This window comes from Neovison vison, chromosome 10, assembly GCF_020171115.1.
Source record: "Neovison vison isolate M4711 chromosome 10, ASM_NN_V1, whole genome shotgun sequence".
Lineage (NCBI taxonomy): Eukaryota > Metazoa > Chordata > Mammalia > Carnivora > Mustelidae > Neogale > Neogale vison.
The window spans coordinates 54,696,039-54,722,108 of record NC_058100.1 but is presented as its reverse complement, the minus strand read 5'-3'; the positions used below and the strand labels follow the sequence as shown (position 1 = coordinate 54,722,108).

At 38.3% G+C, this 26,070-nt stretch overlaps 1 protein-coding gene across 8 annotated transcripts in view; it reads left to right on the top strand.

Moving 5' to 3' along the window:
- Window positions 1-26,070, top strand: part of RASAL2 (RAS protein activator like 2) — a 357,312-nt gene that overhangs the window by 308,551 nt on the left and 22,691 nt on the right. For all 8 annotated transcript variants that reach the window (XM_044267341.1, XM_044267340.1, XM_044267339.1 and 5 more), the window contains 6 exons: window positions 12,760-12,913; window positions 15,027-15,125; window positions 15,665-16,219; window positions 18,629-18,773; window positions 23,455-23,599; window positions 24,259-24,495. In XM_044267341.1, the coding sequence (XP_044123276.1) occupies window positions 12,760-12,913; window positions 15,027-15,125; window positions 15,665-16,219; window positions 18,629-18,773; window positions 23,455-23,599; window positions 24,259-24,495 (1,335 nt within the window). The remainder of the gene's footprint in view (window positions 1-12,759; window positions 12,914-15,026; window positions 15,126-15,664; window positions 16,220-18,628; window positions 18,774-23,454; window positions 23,600-24,258; window positions 24,496-26,070) is intronic.

The window sequence follows — 26,070 nt, the reverse complement described above, 5'->3', positions numbered from 1 at the left end:
CCCTCTGCCCCTTCAGTCTTACCCTCCTCCCCACAACCAACGTTGTCCTCTAGCAACCACTAATTTGTTTTCCATCTCTATAGTTATCCTATTTCAAGACTGTTATTTAAGTGGAATCATATAGCATATAACCAATTAAGATTGCCCTTACTTCAGTGCATAGAATGCCCTTGAAATCCAACCAAGTTGTTGCGTTTATCAGTAGTTTGCTCCTTGTTACTACTGAGTAGTATTCCACTGTATGGATGTACCAAAGTTTGTGAATCACTCACCCCCTGAAGAAGATTTGAATACACATGAAGAAAAGTTGTCTATGCGTAAGTTTTCACTTCTCTGGTGTAAATGCACATTGAGTGCAGTTGCTGTGTTGGATGGTAGGCACAGGTTTAGGTATACAAGAAACTGCCAAACTCTTTTCCAGAATATCTGTAGCCATTTTACATCCCCACCAGCTGTGTTTACAGTGTTGTGTTTTTTGTTGTTGTTTTTTTTTTTTAATGTCCCATGAGATTTTCACCTATCTTTTCTTCTAGAAGTTTTATGATTTTTAGCTTTTATATTTAGGTCACCAATCCATGTATTTAATATTTTGTTGTTTGAAATAAAAAGGTCTTGACTCTGAATGTATTGGTGTTTGGTCCAAGATATCAAAACTAAGAACTTGGCCCAGCCAAGCCAGGCAGCCAAGCTTGCCTTCCTTTGGAGAAGGAAACATTATAAACTACTTATTTCTCTCTGGATCTGCTCTTTCCTTCCAGCTTACTAATCATGGTTTTAGAAGTTGCCAGAAGGTTCTGGGCAAGAGAAGACAGAAAGGAGAAAAAAGTCGATAAGAAAGTTTTAGTACTATCGTAGCCCTCCATAATGCTATCTGAGCCTGCCCAATGTTTAAAGCTTACTGTTTCCTTATGGGATACTTTGGGGAATACTTCACAAATGTCTCATCTCTAAGGAGCTCTCATCTATGGTTTCATTGAGGTTAGTGGGTATATGTCTATCCCAGATGTTCACTAGCAACCCCTTTCACAATTTCTAGGAAAGAATCCTTGTTCTTCTGCTCTCTTTACCCTTCTAGTCCTCTTGTTCCACAGGAAATATCCACACATCCTTTGCCCTGACAAACCTCTCAGAGTGTAGGCTAATCCAAAAGCATCAACCCTCCTAGGTTCTGCCACCAACATCTAGTCATTTCTCATCATCTAGATTTTCCAGATGGAATCGAACTTCACCCTGTATGCATCATCTAGCCATTTCCCTGGTGGGAGGCAGGGGGATGAGCCTCACAGCTTTCTCCAAAAATTCTCTCTCACAAAATGTTTTCCCTTCTTCATACTCTGACCACTTCTTTTTTTAAGATTTTATTTGTTCATTTTAGAGAGAGAGAGAGCGCGCGCACACTTGGGGGAGGGGCAAAGGGAGATGGAAAGGAGACTTCCTTTGAGCAGGGAGCCCAATGAGGGGCTCGATCATGACCTGAGCTGAAGGCAGATGCTTAACTGACTGAGCCACCCAGGTGTCCCTTTGACTACTTTTTATAGTCTTGTTCTAAGAGTTCAAGGTAATAGAACTGGCTCTGGAACATTTCCTTTGTAAGTTCTATAGTTTGTCTGGTACTTGAATTCAGTGTACAAATCTGTTTTCTCTTAATGTCTCAATTGAAACTGCGATTTTACTATCATCAGATGTGTATATAATACCTTTATAATCTGTGGTCTTTAGCAAAACACAAAGTGCAACATGGCCCTGTCTATACCTAACTCTCAGCATTGTCTCCTACCACTCCTATGACAAGTCTATCATAGGAGTTCTGTATTTCTTTGCTTTTGATCTTGCTGCCCTCTCTATCCCAGATACCACTACCTATTCATACCCCCGCCCTTTGTCATAATTTATAACATTCTAATTCATACTCATGCAACAATACCCAAATAAGGAATTGTATGCCTTTGGACTTCTTTGCCTTGTTCTTCCCATCCATCATCCTAAAGCAAGCACCTATCCCATGTACCCACTAATGGCCAAACTTACAGGACTCTTATAGGCCTTATTACTTTCTACTGAATTTATCTTTTCATGTTTCTGCTTACTGCAGCAGATTGGAAGCTCGTCAAGAGTACAAACAGCTTTTGTATCCTCATCCTTTCGCACAATGCCTGTCCTATCAAGGAACTTAATGTTTGTTGGCCTGAAACAGAAGACTGCAAATGAATTCTATATAATAAAGGAGAAGAATATTTTTCAATATGGTATACGTGCATAGAATGACAGTTTCTCAGAAATTATTGGATTTCAGTTTATTAATTAATACAGTCTGGCTATAGATTATAGTTTCTCTTATCAGTGTTTACTGCTGTAGGCCAATTAAGGGTCCTCTAGTTTTATGAACTAAAATCCAATCCAGTTGTGTCATGAGAGCATTTAATCATTCATTAGAATGCTTTATCTTAATAGAAAAAGTTGTTCATGTACATTTATTCCATCTATCTTCATATTCTCAAAACAAAGAATATTTTGAGGAATAACTATCTTGATCTCAACCAAATGAATACTTTACATAAAATAAACTCATGCATGTCATATCACTGTGAAAAAGTCCCATGTTTGCAATGTTAGCCCCATTTTTATGGTGCTGTTGTTTATGAGATGTTTGTGAAATCATACATTATAACATTTGGTTCTCACAGTAACTGTGCGAAGGGTAGGAAGAGAAATCATTATCCACATTTTACAAATGAGGTAACTAAGGTTCAGAAAGAATAAATTATTTGTCCTACATCACATAGCTAGTGAGTGGTTTGAGGTCACAAAAATACATGCTTTTGGCTCCGAGTTGAGTGTCTTTTCCATTATACTCTGTTGTGTGTGTTGATATGGATCCTCGCTTGCTGAGGAAATGATTGAGAAGGAAAGGAAAATGGAAGGTAAAAATCACACATACAGACATACATGCAAACGTACTCAAAATAGCAACTCTTAACAAGAGTAGACTAGAATGCAGTGATAATGAAAGTGTCAGTTTTTGGTCATTATGTTTCCATAATTTGCTGAAATAAAAAGCTAACTCCCTTTTGTACTCCTTTTTGTCTCTCCTCCCCCCAATAAATCCAAATGTATTTGGTGAAAAAATAAAACAAAAGCACTAAAAGAAAATACAGTAGCTGGATTTCTTATGATCTTGGAAATGGAAGAATTCTTTCTAAGCATAAACTGGGGGAAGTAATTATGACTATGACAGGAAAAGTACTAATTAACATGCAAAGAACATTTACATATCAGGTTCAGCAATTAGAAAAAAGGTTTAAGAACATGAAATAGCAGCTTATAACTCACAGAAAAGGTAACTGAGATTGCCAATGATTATATTAAAATGTCTCAAACCCATAAAGAAATGCATAAGAAAGCAATAATGAAATACAGTTTTTCACCAGTTATCCTGGCAAGTTTTTCAGTTCAGCCATATCCAGTTTTGGTGGAGAGCATATATAGAAACACGCATCATTGGTAGGAGTTTAAATTGATGCCATATTTCTTTTTATAATGCCATATTTCATGTAGGATAATTTAGCAGTATCAAAATTTTAAATATATGATCTCTTCAATCTAGCAGTTTCACATCTAAACCATAAATCATGCACATGTGCATTAAGACATGTATACTAGGGGCGCCTGGGTGGCTCAGTGGGTTAAGCCGCTGCCTTCGGCTCAGGTCATGATCTCAGGGTCCTGGGATCGAGTCCCGCATCGGGCTCCCTGCTCAGCAGGGAGCCTGCTTCCTCCTCTCTCTCTCTGCCTGCCTCTCTGTCTACTTGTGATCTCTGTCTGTCAAATAAACAAAATTAAAAAAAAAAAAAAAAAGACATGTATACTAAGATACTTTTTGAAACTGGGTGGTGATCACAGAAGAGAAAGAAAAGAAAAAAGAAGAAGAAAACGGAAGGGAAGGGAAAGGAAGAAAGAAAAGAAAAAAGACTGAGATGGTCCTCAGGGACTGGTTAAACCACTATAGGCCCATATAAGGGAATTCTATATGGTTATTAAGAAGAGGTGAATCATATCTATCTGTTCCAATATGAACAGAAGTCCAAAATACACTCTTAAGGAAAAAAAGTATGGTAGAAATCTGTGTGTGTGTGTGTGTGTGTGTGCAATGTATATGTATATATTTGGTTATCTATGTATAAAAGGAAGGGTCACAAGCATTGTTAATAGTATTTTCTCCAGGAGATTGAGGAAGGTACCTGTATTTATTTATATTCTTCACCTTCCAACCTTCTAGGCTCGTGGAATTTATTACCCATGAGTGTTTATTTCTTCATTGTTTAAGGGGAAGAAAGTGATTCATTGGGTGGGGGGGGGGAGAAGCACCTTTAATCCCATTTCCACCTCATGTTTCCCTCTAGCTATTTCCCACCTCTTCACTGTCAGACTCCATGAGTTAGTCTCCAGTTTCTCACATCCCATTCATTATCTCTGCCTACTGCAGTCTTATCTTTGTCCTCATTGCTTCACTGAAATTACTCTTACCGAAGTCTCAATTATCTCTCAGTCCACATATCCAGCGGCTACTATTAATATTTTAACATACTGATCTGCAGTAATGGACAGTCCATGCTTCTTGAGGGCTCTCTTTCCCGGGCTTTTATACTCCAGTCTTTTAAGTTTCCTTCAGTCTTTTAAATTCTTCGGTCTCTTTTTGTCAGATCTATAGATTTAGATACTAGCATTCCTTGGGTTATTTTCTTAAGACTTTTTCTTGACCTGCATGTTGTCTTGCAGTAGTCATAGAGTCTTAGTCTAGTCAGGGGGGCTGTAACAGAACGCTGTAGACTACTAGGTAGCTTATAATAAAAAGAAATTTATTTCTCATAGTTCCAGAGGCAGAGAAGTTCAAGAACAAATCTCAGGCAGATTCGGTGTCTGGTCTGGACCTTCTTTCTGATTCAAAAGTTCCATCTTTTCACTGTGTTCTCACATGGGAGAATGAGCAGTGGATCTCTCCTGGGTGTATTTTATAAGGGTACAAATCTTATTCATGAGGGCTCCACTCTCATTATGTAATCACTTCCCATAGGTCACACCTCCAAATAACCATCACCTTAGAGTATAACATTTCAACATAAATTTGGGGGTGGGGGGACACAAACATTCAGTCTACAGCAAATATCTACTCAGAGAAACCTTGAACTTATCTTGTACATAACTTGAATTCATTTCCACCCTCACTTCAACACGTGTTGCCTTTTATTCCCCATCTCTGTAAAGGATATCACCATCTTTCTGCCCAGGAGCTCATCCTTGGCTCTACTCTCTCCCTGATAACTCCAACATTCCATCATTAAGACCTATTTACCTTCTTTTTTTTTTTTTTACCTTTAAAAAAATATATATTTTATTTATTTGTTCATGAGAGACAGAAAGAGAGAGAGAGAGAGGCAGAGGCAGAGGGAGAAGCAGGCTCTCTGCTGAGCAAGGAGCCTGATACGGGACCTCTATCCCAGGATCCTGGGATCATGACAGATGCTTAACCGGCGGCTAAGCCCAAGACCTATTTACCTTCTTTTTTTTTTTTTTTAAGATTTTATTTTATTTATTTGAGAGAGAGAGACAGTGAGAGAGAGAATGAGCGAGGAGAAGGTCAGAGAGCGAAGCAGACTCCCCATGGAGCTGGGAGCCTGATGTGGGACTCGATCTGGGACTCCAGGATCACGCCCTGAGCCGGAGGCAGTCGTTTAACCAACTGCGCCACCCAGGCGTCCCCCTATTTACCTTCTTAATTATCTCTTAAATCCATGCACTTCTGCTAATCTATTGTTCATTATCTTGTTTCACATTACTGCCATAATCTGTGAATTTAGTCTCTAAGTGTTCCATTTCTTGTCTGCCCTCTCTTTGTGCCTCTCTTTTCTCCGCACCTTAGCCAGAGTACTCTTACTGAGGTACACTTCTGATCAGGTCGTTCCCCCTCAACCACACAAAACCTTGCCATGTCCATCCACTGTTGTTTTATTTTGTTTGTTTGGTTTGTTTGTTTGTTTGTTCCAAATTGAAACACCCACATTACTACAAGTCCCATCATGGTGTTTCTTAAGCCTCAGTGATCCCCACCCCTCTTCTCTCTTTCCCTGTACTCACCCACACTGCACCAGAGCCACAATGCTGAATTCTCTTCAGTTCCTTAAACACCTCCGACTTGAGGTGTTCAGTTCCTTAAACACCCCGGACACCTCGGACTTTCACTACAGGCCTTCTCAACAGGCTAGCAGTTCCCTCTAAAACTCCACCTCCAGGTCTGCATGGAGCTAAGTTGAGGTCACAAGTTCACATTATTTTTTCCTCCAAGAAAGTTTCTCTGAATCCCCAGTTAAGATCCAAGGCCCTTGGTAAATGCTCATAGAGCCTCTTCTGCATCCTTTTTCATAGATCTTACCACATTTTATTATAATGGCTAACCAGATGATAAACTGCGGTGAGTATAAGGACTATGCCTTTCTTCACCATTGTATTTCTTGCATCTACCTCTAGTATAGTGCCTGACATATAATGTACACCAAGTAATTGTTGGATGGATAGATTAGTTCATACATATATATTCAACTGAAGGAGAAAGTAATGGGAAAGCAAATAGTCAAGAGTTTAAGAATGAGTTGGGGCGCCTGGGTGGCTCAGTGGGTTAAGCCTCTGCCTTCAGCTCAGGTCATGATCTCGGGGTCCTGGGATCGAGTCCCACCCACATCGGGCTCTCTGCTCTGCAGGGAGCCTGCTTCCTCCTCTCTCTCTGCCTGCCTCTCTATCCACTTGTGATCTCTCTGTCAAATAAATAAAATCTTTGAAAAAAAAAAAAAAGAATGAGTAAGAAGTAAATGTCATTGAATTCCACCAGTTTTTCCTCATTTATACTCCTCTCACCGATACTTATTTTATAGCAATTATGAGACCAAAAGTCTAATCTAAATTGGAGAAAGAGTAAAGTTGTTAGTCTTTTCAATCACTCTTTAACTAGTAAGTATGTTAGTTGAGTTGTTTGTGAGTATGGTTTGGTTTAGTTGGTTTTGCTTGTTTGTTTCAAATTTTATTTAAAGTCCAACTAGTTTAACGTAGAGTCAAATACTAGTTTCAGGTGTAGAATTTAGTAATGGATCGCTCATCACAGCAAGTGCCCTCCATAATGCCCTTCACCTGTTTCACCCATCCCCCCTCCTCTCCAGCAACCCTCAGTTTGTTCTCTGTAGTTAAGAGTCTATTTTATGGTTTGCCTCCCTCTTTTTTTGCCCCCACACATTCATCTGTTTCATTTCTTAAATTCCATATATGAGTGAAATCATATGGTATTTGTCTTTCTCTGACTTATTTCACTTAGCATAATGCTCTCTAGCTCTAAAACCACGTTGTTGTAAATGGTAAGATTCTTTTTATGGCCGAGTAATATCCCATTGTGTATATACATTACAACTTCTTTATCCATTTATCAGTTGGTGGACATTTGGGCTCTTTCCATATTTTGGCTATTGTTGATAATGCTGCTATAAATGGGGGTGCATGTTCAAATCAGTATTTTTGTGTCCTTTGTATCCCTTCAAATCAGTATTTTTGTGTCCTTTGGGCAAATACCTAATAGTGCTATTGCTGGATCATAGGATAGCTCTCTTTTTAACTTTCTGAGGCATCTCCATGCTGTTTTCCGGAGTGGCTGTACCAGTTTGCATTCCTACTAACAGTGTAAGAAGGTTCCCTTTTCTTTACATTGTTTTATGGGGTTTTAAAAATTCAATATAGTTGTGTTTAATTCAGTAGGCAGTAGTAGATCTTATTCCATTTGCAACTTAAAGACAAAAAGCAATAGGCATATTACAGTATGGCACAGTTTCTATAAAGAGATTGTTCCTAGTGTCTGTCATATTGGAGGTTAGTTGAGATTTCTGCCCTCCTAAACATGTTTTAATATTTATAATCTTGTTTTTTTTTGTCTTCCTTCATTTCATATATACCTGTATGTGTACCAAAAATGAATGTGTACCAAAATAGGTTGAATGTCATTTTTGTCTATGATGATATATTTCCTTACCATGAGTTTGTTCATTTTAAGTGACAGCTCAGGCTGACAAATATCCTTTTTTACCATTAGCAGTTGGGCTCATCAGACCATCCTGTCTAGAGGCTGAGAGTAGGGAGATCAGCAATATATGTCATGTTTCCATAAATAGCTTTTTGTGTGAGTGGTTGTGTGGTGTATTTTTTAAAGCTAACATAAAAATCAGTGAGTAATTTAAGCAGTAGGGACTGGCTTTAACTGCAGCAAATAAACCAGTGCAGCTAGGATCCTCAGGGAGGACATTCTTCTGAGCCCACAAGTAGAATTCTGGTGAATGAGTTCTAATTTATTTTGTTGTTGTTGTTGTTGTTGTTTAATCCAAGGAAGGAAACCTTTAAAATTATAGCACAGGGAAAGATCTCCTTTTTCAAAAGATGTATCAGGTTGATAAACAATAAAATGTAAGGTTCAGGTAAAGCCACATTTTTCCCAGAGTGAGATCTCAGATGCAAGTTTTAAAAACTTATTGGACCCTATGCGTATTTATTGGTAGAGTATTAGGATTCTGAATCTTGTTAGTTACTACCTGGGAAATTCTCAAACAAGGTAAAGTGCCTTAGGAATACATACTAGTGAATATGAACATACATTTCTGCACCCACCTTACGGCTGAGCTGTTTCTTCAAGAATTCAGTGAAGCGATCTGGAATCATAACTGCCAAGCCCAGCAGAAATTCACCTGCACTGGAGTGCAGGATTTTGTGTGGCAATAGCATTTTTAATTAAAAGTTTCCTGGATGATTTGGGACTGAATCAGTAAACACATGGCAGATTGAGCTAGCACATCCAAGCACCACTGGCACTTTGGGGGAAATATGGCTTTTTAAAAAATTGAATGGTGAAGCTGAGAAAAATCCAGCTGTGTTTTACTTAACATCACACTAATCAGAGTTCTTTGGCTCCTTTTTTTTTTTTCTATCAGTGTATCCAGTGGTGTGTGTATTGGCTCCCCATCCCCCAACCCTTCTCTTTTGTCTTCTAAGACTGATTTAAGATAGGGATGTGGGTTAAAGCAATGAAATACTTATTCACTATGGTGAGTAATTGAAGGCTTCTCTTGTAGTTTATCTCTTAAATAGGTCAGAAGCAGCAGGTAATCTTCATCACCAAAGCAATTACATTTTTAACCCTTACCCATCACCTTGCTGGAGGCCTTGGAGTTTACGTAGCAATCAAGGTTGTTTGCTGACCTTAAAACAAAAATGTAAAGAATACGGTGTTCCTTAATTGAAAGTAAAATTGCTTCTGGAAAGCAGTTTCCCAATTAAACCAAGAAATAATTATACTGGAGCCCTGAATGATTCTTACTTAGTATTTGGGGTGATGGGGATTGGAGGCAGACGTGCAGGAGTTTGGAAGAGAACTCTGGCTAGTAGTCAAGAGATTCACAAGGTCCACTTTCAAGGCTAGGTTCCTTGATGAAGGCCATCGTCAGACTGGACTGGGAAAAATGACCTTAAACTCCAATTATTCTCTCTGTAAATCCACCTTCTACTTTATATTGTAGAAGTAAGCTGTTGTGCCATACAGGGTTCTTAAAACTCTCTAGTTAGCAGAGCTAAGAAAAATCAATTCCCATGAAGGTACAGGAGGAGATAAACATGATTTAGAGGGGATGTGAGTTACTAATGCTATTACATAAAACCATTTGCCTGATAATACCTCCCCCCACCACCACCTCAAACCATTCCCAGGCTGCTTGATCTTCCCGTTTACTGTAATCCTGCTACTCTGGGAATTACTTCTGTCTTCCCAGAGACATTTTTCCCAATACAGGAAAGGCTTCCTTATTTATTCAGTAGTAATGTTGAACATACTAGTGACTTTGGTGTTCAATTCATGGGTATGAGGGTATAAGTGTGTGTACACACACATACCTACATGCTGAACAATAGGAGATTGTGAACTACAAATTAATCATTGCAATTTCAATAACTAGGAGACGTTTTGGATTCTAATTCCAGATGTCTTGGTTGTAATATCTGTTGATGGCTGCGTTTGGAAGTTAGACATAAGCATCAAAATGAAATTTGTTCAGCATTGTAAAAACAGTAAATAAGGATTTTTATTCATCTCTTTCTTTTAAAAAAAAATGTGTAGTCCAGAAAAGTTAATAAAAAAATAATACCTGGGAACATTAAACTAGGGTAAATACTGCAAAGGAAATAGAACAGATGTGAGAGAAAGATTGTTCTCACAAGTAGGATGTAGTGAATGCCTTCTAGTGGAGGGCAGGGGATCATGGAGGAGATGAGCCAAAGCTCAGGTTTGTTCCTCTATTTAAGAGATGTTCTTCCACCCGCAGAGTTGCCTGTTTTTTCCCCAACGGCCTCTGACTTTGAGAAACTGTTACTAAAAATGAGTAGTAGACGTTGCCATTCCTTCCTTCCTGTCTTAAAATGGTCACGTTCACGGAGCACGCTCCCGAGTCCTTAAGACCGCAGCTTCTCCCTGCTGCCTACAGCCCTGCTCTCCTTCTAGGCGGAGCGCCATGGCAACAGGCCCAGCCTAGAGCCCAGCACCTTGTTTGTGTTACCTGAGGGGCTGGCCGGCTGCAACCAGAGGAGGAGAGGGAGGAATATTACCTATTCTGCAGCCTCTTTGGAATGTGACTTCATGTTCCCTTTTTGGGTTTCTGTTCAACTTCTGTTGGAGACTTGAAATTACACCTGGAAAACGTTTACCCAAAGATGTTCTCAGTCCCCGAAGGCAGCAGGGAAAGTCTGTTCTGTTGGCTCTTGGCTGCTAAGCAGAGGGTTGCTTTCTGAGGAGGCACACAGAGTGCCTCCCGACGCGGGACATGCGGCTCCGCTATGGTTTGGGGCTGCACCACCACGTGGCTGTACCATTGCTTCATGTAGGTAGGCGTTTATTTTGTTGAAAATCAAATTAATTTCTGTTTGAGGATATTTGCCTTGCGAATTTTCCAGAAAAAAGCAAGCCCTCTGCCATACCTGCTTCGATTTCAAATAGGCCTCCGTCTTTCCTACTGGGAGGCTCACCCCCCGAGCATGAGCGGCTTTTCCCTTCCAGACAACTCCTGGGAAAAATGGGCTGGAATGACTGTTTGATACGTGTTTGCAAAAACATTACAGTATCCTGTTAACTCCACTGGCTCCCTATGAAACATACTGGGAAAGGTTAGATGGTAATTATGTGGAAGTAAAAATTTTTTGTAGCCTTTAGTTATTTATAGTGGCAGGGCTGTGTTTGCGGTTTATAACATGTCATTGTCTTACCCGAGAGAGCAGGAGGAAAGAAATGTCACCTTGTTATATTCTTATGTACAGAACATTCAGTGGCATTTGTCCCTTTCATACATGCTTTGTATTATCCATGGGAAATAGACATTGTAGCTTTTTGACCTTAGAAATGCTGCTGAGTGTCAGAACACATGTTTTTCAGTGTAAACATGAAATGGTAGTTGTTTTTCATGTGTGTGGAAAGAAGAATGGATGCAAATTCTTACTGCTCGAGATGTTTCTTCCTATCTGGAGCTTGATGAAATAATGTGAGAATGGAAACAAAAGAGAAAGAGCAGCCTTTAGTGCGAGCTTCCTCTAACTTACTGCTTTATAATTTAATCGAAAGCCACTCTGATATTAATGTTAACGTAGTCGTTTCAAGGAAATAAATGAAGCTCTTTATTCAATGTGTTTTACAAAAATGAATGTCTTTACACAAGATATTTCTTTTTATCTGTACTAGTGGGTACTTCTACTCAAAACACATATATTTAACTCTGGGTGTTTTAGTCAATAAATTCTATAATTATTGAGTAAAACCACTTGGCTATCTAGTTCTGGATCCAAGAATATTTTACTTTATATCGCTTGACTTCATTAATACTTCCCAAGCTTGAAGGGCAGCGAGGAACTAGCTCCTGTCATGACCGGAGTCATTCCCAACATTCTTTTTTAAACAACTGAGAAACAGAATCAGTCAGGGTGCCTGAATGGTGTTGACAAAGATTTGTTCTTCTAGATGAGAGTTTGAACATTTTTTTTGAGAGTGGGAGGTTTCTTCAAGGCATTTTATTCTTTATTCATGTTTATACAGTAAAGCATGGATATGACCAAATGCTCGCCAGAAAAGAATTCCACATTGAGATGGAAATCAGATCTTTTGAAAGGCAGGGTCTTGTGCTGAAAAGTTTGGCTTTGACTGTTTGTGTGAATGTGTTTATTCTGCCAAAACAGAAAAAAACAGAATGAGGGTTCACCCACCACTATTTCATCAAGGAGAGAAGAGGTTCAAGCTATGACAATAAAAAAAGAAAGAAAGAAAACAACTTTTGATAATACCTATGCCTGAAAAAAGAATATGTAAGCTACCTTGAATAGTATGTATTTCTTCATCTTCAAGATAGGAATGAGAATAAAAACAATGTTTGTAGTAGAATTTTTTTGAACTCCCTTGAGATTGGTAAAGTTGTGTTTTTATATTGTACTGAAAAAGTGTGTGTATGTGTACACACACAAATATGTATGTGGTTTGTATGTGCCATGTGAATATGGCTACTGTGATTATCATGGATTAACTATTAATTTGCCCCTTATTTACATTTCCCTTGGGAATTATACATTTGTTGTTAACTCCAGTGCATCAGTCCTTCATTTTCTTGTTGGCCAAGGAGTTACACGGTCTAAAATATCTTTTTCTACTTTTAGGGCTCGAGGTCTGCCTAAACTAAAAGAGTCACGTTCCCATGAGTCCTTGCTGAGCCCTTGCAGTGCGGTGGAATGTCTGGATCTAGGCAGAGGAGAGCCTGTGTCAGTGAAACCACTCCATAGTAGCATCCTTGGGCAAGACTTCTGCTTTGAGGTAAAAAGCTTAGAAAGAAGGAAGAGAGGTTAACCAAACAGATTTTCTAGCCAGTAATTTTATGATTTCTTTACTGTGGGTGGTATCAATGATTTGATCATCTTAAGTGACTTTCACTTGCTGAAAATTGCCTACTTTTAGGAAGAAAGTTGATAATCTATTAATCTAATTATATTGGTCGTTACAGTTATTGATAGTTTTTCATTCCTTTTGGCCTAGTCTGCTTTCAAAATAATGGGTTCTTATTATATTCTCGGCAGAGGTCACAAGTCTAACAATAATTTACTAAGTATTTTCATTTTTTAGTTTTTTTCCCTTTTTAAATTTTTTTATTCTTTCATTTATTTTTTCCTAGGTTCAGTAATTTTTTAGTTTTGATAAAAATACCACCCACTGTGTATCTTTCTCCTGAAGACCTAAGCCCCCAATTTTAATGATTCTTTGAGAAGACTGACCAAAACCATAATTTTTCTAAGTACAACCTCGGCAGTTCAAGATCTGAGACCTTGTCTTATTTATTTTTATAATCCCTTGCACACAGCCCAGTCCCTGGCACATTGCAGGTGCCTGATTTCTTTAATGAATAAATTGCTCTTCACCAATAAATTATGACCATCACTTTTTCTAAGGTAATTTCTCCCTCTAAAACTAAATGTACACAATTGACCAATTTTGTAATTTAAAGTTTAAAACTACATATATAGGGGTACCTGGGTGGCTCAGTGGGTTAAAGCCTCTGCCTTCGGCTCAGGTCATGATCCCGGGGTCCTGGGATTGAGCCCCGTGTCTGGCTCTCTGCTCAGCAGGGAGCCTGCTTCCCGTCCTCTCTCTCTTCCTGCCTCTGTGCCTACTTGTGATCTCTGTCAAATAAATAAATAAAAATCTTTAATAAAAAAAACTACACATATATAAACATATCCATATATATTATATTACATAATTATATATATGTATGTATAATTGTTCAGATTAAGATTTGATTAACTAGTGTGAATTTAGTGACTAATATGAATGACTGACTAATATGAATGCTGTGATAGATGGTGTAGAAGTTGAAAGGGGTTTGATTCCTGTTCTTATGGATCCACCATATCCAACATTATGGATCCACCATATCCAACAGAAATATAAACTAACCAAATATGAAACCTAAAATCTAAAATTTTATTAAACCCAAGTATCATTTTAACATGTAACTAATATAAAATTATCAGTGAGATTTTTTTATATCCTTTTTGTTTTTTAAGCTAAGTATTCAAAATGTGTACGTGATGTGTATGTTATATTTACAATACATCTCGTTTGGGACTAGCTGCATTTCAGGGGTTCATGTAGCCACACGTGGCTAGTAGCTACCATATTGAACAGCATGCATAATCTGATCTCATTCACTAGGTTGTAACTGTGGATTGAATTAATATGTGAGCACATTCAAACTATTTGGACAGGCCATTTATTGGTGTTCTTTTTTTTACCAAACTCATGTGAATTCTCCCCTATTTGTGGACCTCAGTTCAACAGTCTGCATACCAGGCCCAGTGTTAGGTTCTGAGTATATAGAGAGCATGTTCATTTTTAAAGGACAGTGATAATAGTGATTGATAACTGGAAATGAACAAGCTGGTTGCCTAGTGGAGAAGAAATGGGTTCCAAAGACATTAATTCAGTACTGCTAACTCTTCTCACTTTCATAGAATACCCTTTCTGTAATATTATAGTGAAGGCAGTTCCAAGAAATTTGATAAGCTATTTAGAGGTTCTCTTGCATTTTCAGTTATATCGAGCATATTTGTTCATAAGTATTTGAAGATGTGGCCTGGAAGGTTCTTAATATTGATCTTTCTGAACTGAAGGCCAGTTTTAGGTTCTGACCTGAATTCTCAGTGGCTTTTGTTCTCCTACCTGGAAATGAGTGTGAATGCTCCCTCCATGAGAGGAAAAAAAGCAGATGTAGATGTAGAATAGAGACGTCATGGAACCACCAAGTATCATTTTGGTTTTGTACGTTACAATTTGGGTTCATAGCATATTTGTAACTCATAGGGTTAGAAGGACAAAGGTAGAGGCCCCAAATCCTGTTTCCTTTTCCTTATCTCTAATCTTTATGTTGAAGGTTACATATTTAAGTGGAAGTAAATGCTTCAGCTGTAACTCCGCTTCAGAGAGAGATAAGTGGATGGAAAACCTTCGTAGGACAGTTCAACCAAATAAGGTAATAGTGGCTTTGAGTGTCTAAAAAATGTATACCTCTGTAAGCAGTAAGTTGATAGAAGGTAAATGCGGCAATCACACCTTAATTTTTACTTACATGCTATGCCATTTTACACTCAAAATAATCTTATTGCAGATATTATTGTGATTTTACCCGTGTGGGTAAGAAGACTCACAAGTTACATGACGAGCCCAGGTGAGAAGCTGGTGCATGACAGAAGTGGGACTAGAATACTAGTTTCTTAACTACTTATCTCTTCTTTTATTTGCAGAAACTGGGCCAGTTGCCACTAGGCTGGCCTTTTAGGACTTACATTACAGGATATTTTTTTAACCCAAGTAAATTGACTGTATGAGGCTAAGATTCTGTTATCTTCTTATTTAGAGCTTGCTATTTTCCTGAACAAAGAGAAAGAATCCCTTTCATTATTTAATGACTGCCCTTGATAAAGTGCATGGTCAATATCACCTACTTTAAAATTAAAATGTTGTTTTTCTGGGACTTCAACTTTCCAACTCAGCTTTGTTGCTTTCTTATAGGACAATTGCAGACGAGCTGAAAATGTTCTTCGTTTGTGGATCATTGAAGCCAAGGACCTTGCCCCTAAAAAGAAATATTTCTGTGAACTGTGCCTTGATGATACCCTCTTTGCTCGTACAACCAGCAAGACCAAAGCAGATAATATTTTCTGGGGTGAACATTTTGAATTCTACAGCCTTCCGCCTCTTCATAGCATCACAGTTCACATTTATAAAGATGTGGAAAAAAAGAAAAAAAAAGACAAGAATAATTATGTAGGGCTAGTCAACATTCCCACTGCCAGTGTGACTGGTCGCCAATTTGTAGAAAAATGGTACCCAGTGAGTACCCCTACACCCAACAAAGGAAAGACAGGAGGACCTTCTATTCGAATTAAATCACGTTTCCAAACTATCACCATTCTGCCTATGGAGCAATACAAAGAATTCGCAGAATTTGTCACCAGCAACTACACCATGCTGTGTTCTGTCCTTGAACCAGTAATCAGTGTGAGAAATAAAGAGGAGTTGGCCTGTGCCTTAGTGCACATTCTTCAAAGTACTGGCAGAGCCAAGGTAAGTGAAAAAGGAGGGCTGCGTTACCCACATCTCTTCCCTTTTATGAAGAAGTATATATACTGTGTTTCATGCAGAGATCTAAATTGGAGAAGAATGCTTTGCTAATGATTAAAAAAAATTTTTTAGGAATGAAGCCTATTAGTAGTAGTAGTATATCCAGGAATTGGGGATTACAAAACAAAGAAGTAACATGGAGAAACCAGCAGATATTTATTTTAAAGTCCATTTGCATGAAACATAGATATCAGGGCTAGCTCTTTATTTTCTGACCAAAGAAATGGTACAATTGGTGTGCTAATCCCATAGTGTATTCAAGATTATCTTTAATTCCAGAGTGTGCTGTATGATGGTTATACTCCTCACTATATTTTAAGTTAAGATTATCTGATGACTCCATTCCCTAGTCACAGAAGGAGGCATTCCAGAAGCATGGTAGGCATCAACAAGAGTATTCATGTAAAGGGTTTTGATTAGCAGCTGTTTCATGATAGTCTTAACCTTATTTCATCCTGGATAGAAGTAAAAATTCAGAAAGATGGAAAAAAGAGAAATGTGCTAATTTTATGAAGAAAACCAACCAGCTGATAGTCTTTGATCAGCCCAAACTATGATAATTACCATCTCTATGCAGTGTATTCGCTAGGCTGAGTCTTCATTAGAGTCAATGAAATGGATCATGGTAAAATCGTATTTTAGATCTAGAGTTCACAGCTAGAATAATTTATTTAGAACCAAATAATAAAAGCAAGTGCTTTTAAGATTTCTTGATACAAATCATAATAATATATCAGTATACTCAATATCTAACTTATCTAACTGCCTTCCTATGATTATCATTTTTGTAGTTGAGTGTTTTGAAAATAATTTTGAGTTTTCTAGTGTTACAAATGCATATGAGTTTGGGGTGAAGTGCCATTGAAGTTTGAATTTCATCTTTGTATATGTATGGATATGGTCATTCTGCTCTTCCATTGCTTAAGGCTCAAGATATATATGTATCATACATACATACATATATATATATATCCATATCATGTATATAAATAGGATATTTTTAAACAATTTTATTGGGAACAGTTTATATACAATACACCCATTTTAAGTGGAAAGTGCAGTGAATTTTGACATATTATGCACCCACGAAAACCACAAAGTACAGTGAATTTTGACATATTATGCACCCACGAAAACAAAACACAAAATGTTATTCATCACCCCCGTAAGTTTCCTCCTGTTCCTTAGTACATGAGTTGGAGTAGTGATTCCTACATTTGTAACTCTTACTTTGTTGAGCTGCCCCAGAGTAAATCCCATTAATGTTCAAAATGCTTAATTTTAAAGTATAAGTAAGTCAGCATATTTCCTTTGTTTTTGGTTTTTGAGACTGAAATATATAACACTCCAAATATGATGTTACTACGTTTAAACTAAACAATAAACATTGACTTTTACATCAAGTTAATCTTTAAGACTATTGAGGAACGAACAAGCTATTCTTAAGGACTTTATTTCTTTTTATGCCTTTTTTCTGGGTGAATGTGTATATAGATGGATGGGGATTGATAGATGAATAGATAGATAGACAGACAGATAATCAGCCTAGAAGATGAGTTCAAGTGTTAAGTTTAAGAAATTCCATGTTGACAGCATGGACCAGTTTATAACTCTGATATATTGAGCACCTTATATGTACCAGAAACTAATAGTGAAGATCTAGAAATGACTAAAAATAGACACTGTCTTTGGCCTCATGGGGTTTATGGTCTTCTTGGGAAAACAGGTAATAATCAAGTTCTTAAAGAAACAAATGTGTGATTACAATGAGAAATGCAGAGAAAAAAAAAAATATGAGACTGTGAGAGTGGGGAATAGGAGACCTGACTGATGCTGGTTCAGAGAAGGCCTCACTGAGGAAATGAGGTACAAACTAGAATCAAAGGATTTGAGGAATTAACTCCATGAGAGTGAGGGCAGGAGCGACGGTAGGAGTGAGGCAGAACTGGGAACAGCATTTGCGAAGCTTTGTGGCTAATAGACAGCATCCTATGTTTGAAGGGGCTTGGTGGTGTTTGAGGGCCTTGTGGCTGGAATGGAGTGCAGAGACAATGGGTATACAAGGATGCTGGGAAGGTGGACGAAAACCAGAAAATAGAGGAACTTGTGGGCCGCATATAGAAGTATGGTCTTTATCAAAAGTATGATGGAAAACCTTTGGCGGAATTTTAAACCTAGGGCCGGTGATAGCTTTTATTCCAATTGACTTTTGTTTGTTTGTTTGTTTTTCCAAATGAATCATGCAGCATTAGTCTTAAAGCAGCATTCTCAGGATGTCTGATATTTCATCAGTTTCTTGTAGCAATATTATTTGTTCATTTGCTTTGTGCCTGATTGAACATTTGCCACCAGGATTTTCTCACCGACTTAGTGATGTCCGAGGTGGATCGCTGTGGAGAGCATGACGTCTTGATTTTCAGAGAGAACACCATTGCCACCAAATCTATTGAGGAATACCTCAAGTTGGTGGGACAGCAGTATCTTCACGACGCACTGGGTATGGAGAAGAAGCACATTGTTTTCTTTGCTTTTCGGTTTTATTTCAGTTTTGTTATTTCACCCTCATAGTACAAACAAATTGAACTCCATTTCAGCATATTGCTTAGTTCTAGCTGACTAGAGTGTTAAAGTTTGAGTTCCAGCTGTAAGTTTCTCTGTAGTAGTACTCACAAGTGGTACTGCTTTATTACACGTTGATTTATTCCAATATGTACAGAAGGAGAAAGCTCATCAGCATATGCAGCTACCCCCGGGGCCCTAAGTTCCTGACACTAAGACACACAATATAAGTGGATGTCACTACTAGATCTGAGGGTACCTGTTTCCCCCAAAGTATTGATGATTTACGTTACGATATAACTATATTACCTAAACCTTGAAAGCGTTAACATTTGTTATCATGTAGCTAGAATTTTGCCTGGTCTGTAGTTTGGTTTATTTTGTTTGTTGGTTTGGTGTGGGGTTTTTTTTAGATTTTTTTTGTTTATTTACTTGACAGAGATCACAAGTAGGCAGAGAGGCAGGCAGAGAGAGAGAGGAAGGGAAGCAGGCTCCCCACTGAGCAGAGAGCCCGATATGGGGCTTGATTCCAGGACCCTGGCATTATGACCTGAGCCAAAGGCAGAGGCTTTAACCCCCTGAGCCACCCAGGGCTCCCCATTCAGTAGTTCTTGCTGACTAGGCCACTAACCTGGAATTCCAGATCTGGTCATGAAATTCAGGCATTAAAACCACTAGAGTAATGCACTGTGCTGGGTGACATACATCATGACATTGAGTTTCTTGAAGAACATAGTCATTTCTTTTATCTTTATATCCCTAGTATTTCCCACAGAATGTAGAGCAGCACCATCATACACAAACATACTATGAGTCACATGTGAGTAATTTAAATTCCCGGGTGGTCACAGTATAAAAAGGGTAAAGAGAAACAGGTAAAATTAATTTTAATAACATTATACTTAACCCAGTATATCCAAATATTATTTAGCCAGTTATCAGTATAAAAATTATTAGTGAGGCACATTACTTTTTTTCATGCAAACTCTTTAAAATTTGGTTTGTGTTTCACTTTTGTTACATATTCCAGTTTGCACTAGCCCCATTTCAAGTGCTCAGTAGTCACATGTGATGGTCAAGAGTAGACAGTAAGTTATGTTGAATGAATAGACCGATTTTTGCTCTCAAGGAGTTTATAAAATGGGGAGATAAGGTAAGGGTACCCCTATAAGAAGGGAGAGAGGGAGATTCTGTGTTTTTCCAAAGAATTAATTCTAGCTGATGGAATTTCCCGTGTAAGATATATAAACAGTGTGTGTGGCTTGAAGAATTAGAAGGGTTATATAAAAACAGATATTGGACAAGGAAAGTAGTAGGAATTAGCATAGGGAAAGAATCACAGGGACAAAAAGACGTAAAGGTATGAAAGAACCAGACATGTATGAAATAAAATTAATTAGCTGAAAAATGAAATGAAACAGACAAGTCAACAGCAACAACAAAGATTAGAAAAACAATGAGAACCAATTTGTTGAGAGCCTTGAATGCCAGGCTGAAGAGTTCAGATTTTACAGTAATCACTGCTGAGCCACTGCAAGTCCTGAGCAGGGTATTTTCAATAGAATTAGTTTAACAAAATGATTAACATGTGTTGGTGAAGAAAGCGACTGAAAACAGAGACCAGTTAAGAAGCCATTGTAAGAAGAAAGGCCAAAAATCAGGAGCCTCTGAATGATGGGATCACCAAGAGTAAGAGGAAAGGGGGTCTGAGAAATATTAAAGAAGTGGAGCTGATGGGACATGGCAGCTTGTCAATCTGTGAGAATGAGCCAGAGCAGGCGGTGGAGCCAGATACCACAATGGATGTTGGGCCTTGAGTTACTAGAAGGATGATGCGATTCTTGACAGAAATAAAGAACACAGAAGTAGTAGGCTTGAGAGATGAAAAGTGAGTATTTCCACTTTGTAGGTATTCAATTTGAAGTTCTAATAGGAAATCCCAGGGGTTCTAGGTGAGAAATTCCAAGACATCTGTCTAGGTGTCTCTTGGAAATTTTGGACCGAGTTACCTATGTGGAGGGATAAGTGACACTACAGATCTTCCAGTCCATCCTAGGTTTATGATACAGACGGAAGGAAGAGGGGGAACAGGAAGTGATCACAAAGAGAAAGCACACATGCACACATGGAAACCAAGGAAACCAAGAAACTAGTCCTAGACACCGAAAGACACGAAAACATCAGTAAAGTCAGAGATTGAGGAAGACAGAGATTAAAAAGAAAAAACTACTGCATTTGGCAACGTAAAGAGCCCTGGTGGCGGCTGGGACTGCTATCAGGAGGACAGGAGCCGGGTTGGACGGGCTGTGGTGTGACTGACCGCCGAAGAAGTGGGCCCGCTGTGCTTACATGAAGTGGACTCACTGGAGCAGTGATTAATCCCTACTCTGCAGAAGTAAATTTTTTCTCTTCCTTCTTCCTAGCTTCATATTCTCTTCTCTAAGTCATGTGCTTTAGTTTAAGATATAATGTATATTTGTAAGAATAGTGAAAGTAGATTTTCACTGATACTGGGAAAGTTACAGAGAGGTTCATAGTCTCACCTAAAGAGCTTATTACAGTCATATAAAGTATTATCTCAGGGCTTGCTTTAATGATTTGCATTGCCTTATGTGGATGTAGGGGTAAATATGTGTTTACTAACTACTACTTCTTAAAAATCAAAATCTATGTTCTGCCATTCAGTGTACTAATACACAAGATTTCCAAATAAATAATTTCCAAAGTGAAAAGTGGATGCAAGTGCTATGGTATGAGAGAGAATAACTAAATAGCTGATGGGCTAAATGAGACATGAAAATTCAGTGACCATGAGAAGAAACTCAAATAACCCCACATAGATCTCTGTTATCATATTTGTAACCCAAGAGCGGAGACTGGGGTAGTGAAAATGGCTGCTGCTTCCAAAAGCATAAACAAAATTAAGTAGTAAGATGCTTCAGGATGGAGATTCTACTGTCTTCTTCCTGCTTAACTTCCCAATTTCTAGTTAGCCTTAATATCCTAGATGCTCAATAGCTGTCTCTTCTCCCATATTTTACTTTTCTGACAGAAACGCTCTTTTGAAAACAACTAACAGAGTCTTGGAGCCAGTGTAAATTAAGACTGATTTTATATGGTTTGAGATAGTAATGTGATTTTTCAAGTAGTAACCCTGAAGAACTGCACAATTTTCAGTTGCCTGAGAAAAATTCAGTTATTTTCATATGAAACTGTACTTACTGTGACAGGAGCCTCTAATACTACAATTGAGAAAGATTTTATAATAATTATTCTATAAAAAGGCTTCACAGTGAAATCTCAGTAAACCAAAAAATTAATAAGGACAGCTGAACCCTCAGTATAATTAAAGTTTAGTTATATTTCATACACTTTGGGCAAAAAAAAAATAGATACTGTTTCCAGGCTGCCTGAAGAATTTCAGAGAAAATTTATTTCAAAGTTGCCATTTTGGGCACCTGGGTGGCTCAGTCAGTTAAGCATCTGCCTTCGGCTCAGGTCATGATCCCAGAGTCCAAGAATCGAGCCCCACATTGGGCTCCCTGCTCACGGAGAGCCTGCTTCTCCCTCCCTCTGCCTGTTGCTCTTCCTTCTTGTGCTATCTCTCTGTCAATTCAATAAATAAAATCTTAAAAAAAGAAAGAGAAGAACTAGGCTGAACCTTGAGAGATAAAAGCAGATTTGAAGGGATCGTTGCAAAATCCACTCCTCTGTCATTAAGACCTCTAAAAACCTAAGAATACATACAATCATCTTTGGTAAATATCGAGCATCTTCAGTGCTTTGGGAGCTATTTGATAGGCTGGAAATTCAAGCATGAGTTGAAGCTGACCTCTGACCCCCAAGGGTACTTATCCCAGAGACGTGACCGTGGGACAGACATGTGAACAGATAATCCCTCACAGCGTGAGACATGGAACACTAGAACATACATAAGGTATAGTGAATAGTGGAGGATGAACAGGGAAGGTAAGGATTTGTTCTTTTAGGGAATATGGGCGTATCTCTCTAGAGGAGGGAGTATATGAACAGTGCTTCTAAACTAAATTTCTTTGGACAAACATTATATGAAGAAATGTTCTGCTACAATTTTGTGCTCTGATGAAGGTCTGTCCCCTTCACAAGAGGTAAGTCTAGAGACCGTTACTCGAATCTGTGTTTGGCACCAGCTTTAGCACTAAACACTTAGGTTGGCTGTTCAATCAAGCTTGGGTTCTTTTTTCTTCTAAAATAACATTATTCACCCTGGTAGAAGGGCCTTGTAACAAATAATGAGTTCCTGCTAATAAAATATATTCATGGTTTTAGAGAATAGATTTAAAGTCATATCGTTGTTTAAAGTAGTATCATTCTTATATTTATAAATACCATGATGGTGATGTTACTTACTGCAGTTTTTCCACTTCCAGAATGAGGAAAATAAACCTGAGGAGGCAGTAACCCTTGGGTTCTAAAGCAGTAACAATCCTTTGTGCCCTCCATGTGAGGGCACATGCCCTCCAATTTCTCGGAAAGAAATTCCCATTCTACGTTAAGGACAGAAATCCAGAATCCTTTTATTCTGTTCAGGAGGACACTCTTCATAGTTGTTCTACTTGTCATCTTCTCTCTTCAAACAGGGGAGTTCATCAAAGCTTTGTACGAGTCCGATGAGAACTGTGAAGTAGATCCCAGCAAGTGTTCCTCGAGCGAACTGATAGACCATCAGAGCAACCTGAAGATGTGCTGTGAGCTGGCTTTCTGCAAGATCATCAACTCCTACTGGTGAGCAGGTGTCCTCGAGTTAGCCCCTGCTCGTGGAGCTCAGCGCCCTCCATGCGGAAGTCATCGCAGTGCTAACGGTAGCCTTTCCTAGCCAAAGGAAGGGCTTGGGGGAAGATGGAAGGTTTCCCTGATGGAGTCCCCTCTCTAAAATCCAAATCCCCACTGTAAGCAGCAGTACCTGCATAAATACAGTATTTCCCCAGAGTATTAGCACCACATCCTCTAATACCAAAAGTATTTGAGTGGCTTTCTAAAATATTTATTAGTGTTAAACAGTTGTGTTAATGATCTTTGCATTGCTCCAGCCCCAGCGATTGGTGAGATTTTGGAAGAGTTTTGCTGAACACTCTTTAGAGAGATTATGGTATGCTCTGTTAAACCAGATGGTTTAGTCAGGAGCCTCATGCCATTTTCCCACTTTGCAAAACTAAATTTACACTAATCCCTGAGTTTTGTAGCTTTGGGTTTACAGGCTCCATCTGGACTTTGGTCAATTTTCCACCAACTGTAAGCTATGAATCAGGCAGAATTCTCTCTACTAAGCTCTCGTCTTAGCCTGTCTCTAGAGCAGAGGCGTGCTGGGCCAGAATGGGATCACTTGTGTTTTCTTGCATTATGCTACTTTCATATTTAGAGGTTTGATCTTTTTCCTTCCCCAGTGTTTTCCCTCGTGAGTTGAAAGAAGTGTTTGCATCATGGAAGCAGCAGTGCCTGACCCGCGGCAAGCAGGACATCAGTGAGCGGCTCATCAGTGCCTCATTGTTTCTCCGTTTCCTGTGCCCCGCCATCATGTCCCCCAGTCTCTTCAACCTTATGCAGGAGTATCCTGATGACCGCACATCTCGCACCCTGACTCTGATTGCCAAGGTCATTCAGAACCTGGCTAACTTTGCCAAGTAGGTGTCACTACCTGAAGCACTTTTTTAAAAACATTGTTTTAAAATATACGTGACACCTAAAATTTGGATGGGAGTGGGGAGCTTCATTACTCATTGTACAAGATTTTCATTGTGGTGTTATTAAAAATAAGGAAAAAAGAAGGAAACGGCTTAATTATTCATTTTAAAGGAGTGGTTAAATAGCCCGTGGTATGTACATTCAGTAGATATATCCAGTAATATGGTAAATGATGAAGATATAATTGTACTCAATGAAAAGTGCTATTAACTTCAGCAGAAATGAAAAAGGATACTAGAAAATGTATATGCTGTTATTCCAGAAATATGTTAAAACAAAGACCCAAGTATAAAAACCATCTGACAAACTCAGTGTTTACATTATCTAAGACAATTGACCTGGGCCCTTCGGAAAAAGTCAATGTCATGAAAAATTGAAAAGATGGAAAGGGACTGTTCTATATTTAAAAACACTGGATGCTCGAATCTTACTTGGATCTGAATTAGAAAAAAATCTATAAAAGTCATTTTGGGGACAATTAAATGTGGGCTATATATAAGATGATTTGTGGATAATGATTTTTAAAAGTTCTAGTGTGATAATGGCATTGGTTTATGTAAGAGCTATTCCTTATTCTGGAGAAATGGGCACTAATGTATTTAGAGTTTATGTCTGCAACTTAGTTTAAAATGGTTCAGCCAAAAAAAAAAAAAAAAGTGTGTGTAGAGAGAGAAAGTGAAAGCAAACTTGGCACAATGTTATCAGTTGGTTAATATAGACGAATGCATATGGTTGTTTGTTATATAGTCTTTCAGCTTTTCTATAGATTTAAAATTTTTTGAAAGGAAGTTAGGAAACCATTGGGGAGGAAATGCACTCAAATTATAAACAGCGGAAACGTTTGGGTGACAGAGCGTGTCCACTCACACCTTTTTCTTGCTGCTTATCATTGTTTCTAAAAAGAGAAGATTCTGTATTTGCAGTGTATTGAAGAAAAAATTAGAACTTCAGTGAGACAGATTGTTCTCTATCATAAATAGTGACTTTTTAGTATAAGTAATGACTTCTAGAAGTACACTACTTGAACTTTGTGTACCCTATTTAAGAGCCAACACAGAAATAGACCTATTTACCCATATTTGTGTTAATTCTGATAAAAATTATTTCTAGTTTATTTTGGAAGAAGTTTTCTGGGCTTAAGCAAGGTCCTGAAAATGCCTAGACTTTAGATAGACAAAGAAGAGAAGTTCTTCTGTAGCGAAAATAAATAGCATGAGCAAAGTCCTGGAGAAGTGGTATATATTTGGGAGACTCTGAAGAAGCTAGCAATATTGAAGGTTTATACTAATGAGCATTTGGTAGGCAAATGAAGGTTATTTACAGAGAGCTTTAAATAACCAAAAAAAGAGAGATTTAGCTTTAGCCAACAGAGAATAGAAAGCTATGCAAAGTGTTTGAGTTTTACATCAGTATTAAGAAAGTATATTTTAGCATTTAGCACTTAAAGAGTATAAATTAGTCACTTACCTCCCCAACATAAAGATAAAAAACTGGGCACATGATGAGATGAGCAC